Source organism: Asparagus officinalis, chromosome 7 (genome assembly GCF_001876935.1).
Source record: "Asparagus officinalis chromosome 7, Aspof.V1, whole genome shotgun sequence".
Lineage (NCBI taxonomy): Eukaryota > Viridiplantae > Streptophyta > Magnoliopsida > Asparagales > Asparagaceae > Asparagus > Asparagus officinalis.
Window position 1 is genome coordinate 43,655,021 of NC_033800.1, and position 8,954 is coordinate 43,663,974.

At 36.3% G+C, this 8,954-nt stretch overlaps 1 protein-coding gene across 2 annotated transcripts in view; it reads right to left on the bottom strand.

Annotated features, from left to right (window-relative positions):
• The window catches only part of LOC109848508 (65-kDa microtubule-associated protein 3), a 10,623-nt gene continuing 2,038 nt past the window's right edge, over positions 370-8,954 (bottom strand). For both annotated transcript variants that reach the window (XM_020418026.1, XM_020418027.1), the window contains 12 exons: positions 6,321-6,410; positions 5,883-6,089; positions 5,403-5,651; positions 5,112-5,321; positions 4,886-5,041; positions 4,652-4,802; positions 3,549-3,700; positions 3,377-3,464; positions 2,897-2,970; positions 2,551-2,625; positions 2,241-2,481; positions 370-1,053 (listed from right to left, as the gene is read on the bottom strand). In XM_020418026.1, the coding sequence (XP_020273615.1) occupies positions 578-1,053; positions 2,241-2,481; positions 2,551-2,625; positions 2,897-2,970; positions 3,377-3,464; positions 3,549-3,700; positions 4,652-4,802; positions 4,886-5,041; positions 5,112-5,321; positions 5,403-5,651; positions 5,883-6,089; positions 6,321-6,392 (2,151 nt within the window). In that variant the 5' untranslated portion in view covers positions 6,393-6,410 and the 3' untranslated portion in view covers positions 370-577. The remainder of the gene's footprint in view (positions 1,054-2,240; positions 2,482-2,550; positions 2,626-2,896; positions 2,971-3,376; positions 3,465-3,548; positions 3,701-4,651; positions 4,803-4,885; positions 5,042-5,111; positions 5,322-5,402; positions 5,652-5,882; positions 6,090-6,320; positions 6,411-8,954) is intronic.

Sequence of the window (8,954 nt, forward strand, 5' to 3'; positions counted from 1 at the left end):
CCAAATAGGTTGGTTTTGAAAATTTGTCCAGTTTTTATGATATTTAGCCTTTTTGTAAGATAAAACATTTATCCATGGGGCTGAAGCATCACCATCACCAGCTAAGACCTAATCACCACCAACTTCATCCATCTCCTTCAATAATCAAAATTTGATTTGAGGGGAACAGAGCAGTGCCAGATAAGTTGATAGTGACAGCCCAGTTTAATGCGCCCAGTGCACTTAGCTTGAGCCCACAATGGATCCATAAGATGATGGCCCACCAAAACTGCGACGCGCGAGCTTGATCCGAGGACCTCGCAGGTTTTATCTATATTCACACCTGGCACTACAAACGCCACGCCTCTACTGTAAAAATGACTGACAACATGTTTCAACAATCTAAAGATGAACGATTTTGTGAAATTTTCCAAACATAACTTGCCAGTGTTAAGAGGTTCATTCATGATCAGGAGCTACCAAAAGCTCGCTACAAACTGCATATATGATTCTATAACAGGACAGTATTTGCAAATGAAGCTTGCAAATCACCGCAACGACAGCCAAAGAATGTGTACAGGGGCCAGCCTAAAATACACTAATCTCGTCTGCTGAGATAGTAAGCGAGCCTTCTCTCTTCAAAAGAGTACTCCGTTGTCACCTCCGGCTTCCTAATTGCCGTCGCTTCGTAACCAACAGAGGCTGGGGCAGGCGTGGTGGCCATCTGCATTGGCATAGATACCGTCATCGGTGTCTTGGGCGTTGGGATTGGCATCACTTTTTTCGGTGTCATGTTTTCCTCAGCTTCAGTAAAATCTCGCTGAGAGGGTGTCATCGTGATGTTTTGCAGGGGGGTCTTGGGGATCTCCTGCTGATGATAATGGGAAGGTGTTACCGGAATGTTTTGATGGGATGGTGATGTCGAGGTGTTTTGGTGAGAGGGTGCTGGCGGGATATTGTTGTTGGGTGCTACAGGTGTGAAGGGTTTTCGCTGTGTTTCCACTTCTCGAGCACTTGTGGGATTGAAGGATAATCTTTTCATCGGAAGACCAGCAACATCTAGTCCTCTGCTGGCTGCAAACACGCAGGTTAAAAAGCGTTAGCTGAGTCCATAAGGAAATAAGGCAAGAAACATGGAATGTATTATTATCATCAGTTGTCTGGTTTTCCCCATATGCTCATCCATCTACCAAAGAACTTAGTTGTTTGCCATAAACTCACAATTGCTGCATTTCTCATGCTTAATTGTTCGGCTCATTATACTAACAGGACTTAAGTTAGTTGGCGTAAAATCTCAATGGTATAGAAACTCAAAGATGAGAGGTATTGACATTTTTCAAACATGCCGCAATCTATTAAACCGTACGAAATATTTGTAATTAGTACTGCTGCAAATGGCTCCTTCTCATGCTCCTCTAAAAGTAACCAAGTACGTAGACGTAGTATCAATTTCACCAGCCATATCGGCATTCATATAGGTAACCAACCCCATATGATCATCTTAAAATCATATACTCCTCATAAAGTTCCTATGAAATACACAGAACTAACCAAACATTACAGGTTACACTGATACTATAATGTCCACATACAGATTGTTGGTTACTTCCGACGACAGAATCACGAAAACTAATATTCATAATTTTGTTAAGTTTGCAGGTAAACAACTAACATTCCTGGTTCTAAATGCCTATAGCTTAATCCTCAACAAATTGCATAACATGCCATGAGAAAATATAACTATTGTGTGGGTCCAGCCCAAAGTGGGGCCTTACAATCCTATTTGGAATAGGATGTGATTGAGCCTATAGTCAATTGGAAAATGATTGGTGGGCTTATACGAATTATTCCTTTTAATAAAGAGTTGGCCCTTTGTGAAAACTCTATGATCAACAGAGCCGAAACAGAGAGCACAAAAAGAATCCGTGCACTGTTTCCGAGGGGGGGAGAGAGAAAGAGATAAAGCGTCAAGGGTACAGTGGTGGTTTCTCCACATGAGTTGGAGATTTGTGGTGTTTAGTGTTTCGGTGCCCTGCCTTGAGAAGTTGTACTCTTGATTCTATAGTAGATTATTCTTTCTAGATTGCCCTGCGGACGCTGGCGCTATTTGCCGAACTAGTTTTTGCTTGTGTGTGCTATTTTCGTTGGTGCCATTATTTTGTTTCTCGTGTTTTAATTCTGCAGATAGACTCCATAAAATCCTAACAACAACATCCATATGTATTTCAATTGTCGGAAATGAATTGATAAAAAAAACATACCATGAGAAAGGACAGAGCGGTCATCAGGCTTCTTAGCTGAACGTATGGGTTTAGTGGAGTGCAGCAAGTCAGATTTTGAAGGCTGCATTATGGCTGCTGCACCTAAGGAAAGCCTTCTGTTTGGACCACCATTAGAAGTTCTCGGCATTTTCTTTGCACTTTGGGGCTTACATGGGCTCGGTTTAGAACCAAACAAAGCTTCCTGTTCAGCGATAAGCTGACCCTGAAGCTTTTTCTGATCCTGTGATCATCAATTGGCTGAGTTACCCATTCTATCGAAGCATAGATATTAAAAAAACCAAAGAATTACCCGTTGCCTCTTCCGTTCTAGTTCTTTCTCCTGCCTCACTATGGTGTACTCTTCAAGCATCGACAACAGTCGTAGCTGCAAGGATGAGAAGCAAAAATAGCTTCAAAAAATATTCTTCATTTAATATCTATAACGTAGGCAAGCAAACATGAGAGACGCCACATTAGGAAAAAGGAAAAGTATTAACAAGAAACAGCATTTTGATTAATGAACAAAAAATATATTATATTATCATATCAAGTAAACACATTGGTTCATGCCATATTTGAGTATTAACTTAAAAAGGCTAGAACTAAATTTGACATTCTAATTCAAAGAACTGTCATTGTATAGCTGAAATGCTTACTCCATCATATGTGAACTCTAGTCCCCTCTCATTCTCCCATGTGATGATTTTGCTAGATAAAGCCTCGACCATCGCTGTATGGTTATAATGAAAAAAAATCAGTTGTGCGACAGTAATAATATAAAAACGATGTTGGAGTTCTGCTCTCAAACTTGGTTCCAATCAGTTGCAGCGAATTTCAAGATATAAAAAATGCAAAAGTTTGTCAATACAAGGGGAAAGATATGGAAACATATAAGAATAACAAGAGTAAGCTGTAGAAAATGCAGGGTGCAGATTTCTGTTGTCATTTATTCCAATTATAGCAATAACAGCAGAACAATAGATTATTGAGATAATCTTTTAAGTCAACTAGAAGTTGCATATATTTTCTAAATAAATTAAATTCTTGATATTTATAATGGTGTATAACAAAAATGAATTTTGTATAATATTCCAGGATTTTTCCTCAGTATACTCCTAGTATATGCAAGTGTCAACCTGGGATCTTGTTTACTGTAGCTCGTGCCTTTTCAGCGCGCTTGAGTATGAGGTGGGCACCCTTTCCAGCGCTATAACGGTTCTCATCCTGAAATTTAACATATATACTGTCGGTAAGTAGTTTCAAGGAAGAATGAACTGATGTAGCTAGCTAAATAACGTAATTCCCAACTCTGTTGTATTCTTCAAGCCATGACTCTTCATCGCATGCAGCCAACCATTTTTCAACTCTTTCGAGGATTTCCTTCCTGCTAAAAGCTTCCTCTTTAACAACTGAAATGTGAGCTTCAATTTGTTCCAATATTAAAGACGGATCAACAGCTCCTGCAACAGAAGAGAGGAAACAACGGAGTTAACAACAAAGCTGTATATTCAGTATAACTAATTGTAAAAACTCAACTCAAACTTATACTAGCTGGGCTGAGCTCATTATTTATAGTTGAAAAGAGAAACTAAAGGTTGACTTTAAAGTGTCTCAAAAAACAACTCATCACTCCCTTGATGCTACATGATTGGATCAACTTATTTAAGTTGGTATGAAGTTTATCGAGAACAACACAGTATATTTTCCAATTACCTGTGCTATCGTGCTTACCGCTTAGATTCTTGGTACCAATCAAAGAAAGAGATAATGTTCATCAGCAATCATCATAGAAATTGTTCTTCACATGCTCTTAATCTTAAGTATGTTCTTTAGTTAAGGTTTAATTCCATTTGCAAGAAAATCCTGAAAATATAAATGTTTTCTAACCTCATTCCTTTTAAATTTATACATAAAAACTTTTTTGACTGCCAATTTAGATGGATCAAAAACAAGTTTGTAGTTTGTACTACAAATTTCTCAGTTCGAGAATATGAGCAATGGATTCTTCCTTTATTCTTCTATATTCAAGATATGCATATTAGCTAACTTCATTCATTTTAAAGTTGTACGTAGCAACTATTCTGACTACCATATTTAGATGGGTCAAGAACAAGTTTGTACTACAAATTTCTCAGTTTGAGAATATGAATAATGGATTTTATTTTATTCAAGATATGCATATTAGCTAACTAGACGTCGAGCTCAACTTGTTAAAAAGTTAGGGGGAAAAGTTAAACCAAGAAGTTGCTGTAATAGTTATTAAGCATGTCCTCACCATGCCTTGTGAATATTAACAAAAGTTTATCTTGAATATGTTAAACTAGGATGCAGAATGCCTAAGTAATGTCAATCTGAATTTTTTTTTTAATGTAATACCGATGGAAGTTAACATATGGGACAGATTTCTTTACCAGACTCTATGGCAGATTCCACTCCACTGTCTGATTCTGCAACCAAATGTGTACGTCGCCTTAACTCCTCTAGTTCTGTCTTCTTCTTGAAAACTAACTCCTTCATCTTGCTAGCCTTTAGTTCCTCAAGCCTTGAAACTTCCGCCTCCACCTGTAAGTACCATGCATACCTTAACAGTATGAAAAAAAAGTGATAGGCTTAATCAAAATTTCCATTTGAGATTACCAACTTACGTAGTTTATGAAGTCTAATGAAAGTGTGTTGGGCTCTGTTATTTCAGGCTCTGAAGCAGCTATATTACTCGTTACATTTTGAAACACTTGTTGCTCTTCAATTGGAGTGTCCATCAGATTCCATAGTTCCAACATCATAGTAGCAAGATCTTGTAGCTGACACAAGATAGGCTAATAAGTACAGAATGAATTCTGTAGAAGATAGAGTTTATTTTAAATGAATTACCTTCTGCATACGTTGTATCTTAAGCTCTCGGAATCTCTGGATTGCAGAGGCCAGCCTTTCTATTGTATCATTGCTAATGCTCTTTGATGCTTCATTCTCATCTAAACTAGGATGCACCTCAGTAATTGTTTTCTTGAAATCTATACCAAGTACGAGACACAGAGAATTTAAAATGCTCAAGTGTTCCAACACCTGCTTTAGCCGATCAGACTGCAAAGGATAGATTCAGAAGACATCAGGATAACAAAAGAGCTGGGTTGCTTCCTTTCTTTGCAAAATGTGAAGTCCTACCTTCTCTTTCTGAAGTGAATGCAGCTGCCTTTGCAATTCTTCAAGCCTTTTTGTAGATAGATCATATTCATCTATAGCCATTTTGAATCTACTGTGATCTTCAGGCTGAATCTCATTTGAAATTTTTCGAATTTGCTCTATTACTTCAAGGAATCTGTTCCTTCTTTCACTCTTCCTCTTCCTCATATCCTCCAGATGAGGAATAATAAACTTGAGTTCCTCCTTCAGACTCCCAGGATTCTGGCTTGACTGACAATTGAGGTAAAGTTAGAAGTTAAACTCTAAGCATTAATGCATGTAGCTTTCACATGAAGGGCACTCTGATGTCAATGCATGTAGTATATACCAGACAGCTGAAAGAAAATATCTAGTACGAAGAAGCATTATATGATGTGTTATATAATTTTCAGCATGGAAGACTAGTAACTGTTTTCACTTGCAAGTTTCAACAATAGATGGCAATATGGCATGAACATATACCTGCTTTGTATGCACTGGAGGTTCCCCCAAGGCAGAACAGATTGATGCAAGCTCTGCTTCAGAATCAGCAATAGCTTGACGCAGCTGAGCTCTAGAGCGGTTGGCCTGGTCAACCTTTCTTCTATATACCTCCAAGCATTCTTGTTCTAGCTCGAGCAGCATTTTATCCCTGTCACTGTCAGTTTCTCCAACTTCATCCCATATTGTCTACAATAAATACAATTTTATTAAAGTTAGATGGGAAACTTGCATTTTGAGAAGAAACTTTTGAAATTACAGCAGCAGTATGGTGTTCTTCTATTGCATTAGGTCTAGTCTTTTCGGTGAGAATTGCCAGGTCTAGCAAATCACTGTGCTGCTATAATTCATTTCCCATATATACTCTGGATAAGATAAAAAGGATAAGGGAAGAACATATGGATTATAAAGAAGAGTAACCTGAAGCTCGTATAGAAGTGTTCCGCACGTGGTCTCCACTTGTAATAACTGATCGGTGGAAGGATTAGCCATAAGATAATAGCGCTTCTTCTGCAAAAATATATATACATATATATATATATCGATGAGGAAAAAAAGTCTTCTTTTTCCAAGGAAAACAAGAAAAGAGCCAAAAATAATCTGGAAACAGGGAGGAAGGTAATGGGCTTGATGTATGTAAGTTAAATGTGAAGAATGTTTGATCTCAATTATTTCTACTTGCATGTAAAACTTAGATGAAGAGATAAAACTGACAGTTGCAGTGGTGCTAGTGTGCTACTACTTGTATAGCACAAAAGGATGAGCACTTTCCTTTTTGCACATGGGAGTTATCATTTTGCTATGCTATGGTATTTTATCAATTTTTATCTGCATGTATCATCAGAGGAACTGTATGAAGGGAAAAATCAGGAAGCTGTCACAGATGGCACTTATTAGTCGTATTCTTTATTAGAGTATGAATGCTTGAGATATTCTTTCACCTAGAAGGTAAACTATGCACCATCATTTTCCAAACTAGAGAAAATTTCTTGGATATTTATTATACATAAAGCCATGTAGTTTTATAATTTAAGCATCAAGATCAACAATACAATGTGGTTCAATTTGGATGAATTAAATTAATTATGTGTTGCATAGTATTGTGCGGTTCATGGGATAGATATGTTGAATGGCTCTTTAATTGTGGAGTCCTATTGTGCTGGAAAAGCATATTCTGCACTTTTAGAATTGGCCAGGTAGACTTGTGGTTTCTATCCTAGCAGGTCATTGTCCATGCTACAGAAGGTTAGTCAAATGAACATAAAAAAATCAAAAAAGAATTTACACCTAAATTCAATAACTTTCACTTCATCGACTACGGCTGCTTGCTTACTAATGCATTAGAAAATTCTCTCTCCATGATTATTTTTCTTCTTTTGTTCATTTGTACTTAAACCATCATAATACATGCCCAGAATCAAAAAGGGGTAAAATCCATTTATTTTATATTATGAATTTGAGGCTACTTGAACCAATAATCCATTTTCTCAATATCTAGATCAGGGAGGACCTAAGCACCCTCATTGTACTAAAAGAAAGTTAAACCCATTCATGAAGTTCATGAAAGTTTGACTATCAGAACAAATTATTGGAATTATGAAAAGTAATAAATATAAAATCCTTCCAAAAGAAGTCCATTCCCAGTCAGGAATGTTTTTTATTTCTAGAAGGTATTAATCTGAGTTTTTATATAAGTTTAGGATCTCCAAGGGACAATAGTCCATGAACTGAAACTAGGATCAGTACACTGAAGTTGTCAATGTTATCTCAATGTTTTCCCCCTGTGTCAGTTTTTCTTTTTTTGTCCTTTTAAACTAAGATACATAAGGACCATCAAGATATGTTACTTTAATTTTGAAATTTATCTATGAGTAGCATGTTTTCTTGGAAAACTAAACTCATTCATGATGGTTTAAAAAATTTACCTTCCAGAATGAATTATAGGAATTATCAGGATTAACGAATCTAAAATTCTTTGATAAAGTCCAGATGCAATCGGGAAAAAGTTTTACTTACTAGGACTAGAAGGCATTAATCTGTGTTCCTTATAAGAATAGGATCTCTGGGGGACAATAGTCCATGCACTGAATCTAGAAGCTGTACACTGAACTTTTCAACGTTCTATCAAAAAAAAACATTCTCCCATTTTTTCAGTTTTTGTATTCCTATGTCCTTATTTGAGTTAACCTGTGTAAGGATGATCCAGATATGTTAATTGAATTCAAAGTTAATCTATGGAGAACCATGTTTTCTTTCTTGACGTTGAGCAAATTTTTATGTCAAAAAAAATTAAGATCTTCAATAATTTACTCAAACACAACCTACTAATTATTTCAACTAATAAACAGTGAGAAATACAATATTTCCCATATAAAATGACCCTCATTTAACCAAGGTTTATTTAGTTCGAAGAATGCTTTATAGGCCCTGTCTAGGTTCAAGTAACTCTGAAATCTAGTGTTCGTTAGCGTAGTTAGTGTGCTAGAGAAATTAGAGAAGCTTATTTTAGTTCCATTGGAAAACTATGTAAGTGTTGTCCTTTGTTTCTCTTTCTAAAACTCTCTCTCTCTCGTTGATATGTTACGTTCTATCAAAAATATTTCTCCCATTTTTCAACTTTTTGTGTTCCTTTGTTCTTATTTGAGTTAAGCTACATAAGGATGACTCAGATACGTTAATTGAATTCAAACTTAATCTATGGAAAACCTTGTTTTCTTTCTTGAGGTTGAGCATTTTTTTATGTCAAATTTTTTTTAAGATCTTCAAGAATCTACTCAAACACAACCTACTAATTATTTTAACTAATAAACGGTGAGAAATAGAATATTTCCCCTGTTCAATTTAATATCAAGCGACCCTCATTTAATCAAGGTTTATCTTAGTTTGAAGAATGCTTAATAGGCCCTGTCTAGGTTCAAATAACTCAGAAATCTAGTATTCGTTAGAGTAGTTAGTGTATTAGAGAAATTAGAGAAGCTTATTTTAGTTCCTTTGGAAAACTATGTAAGTGTTGTCCTTTGTTTCTCTCACTAAAAATCTCTCTCTCATAGGTAT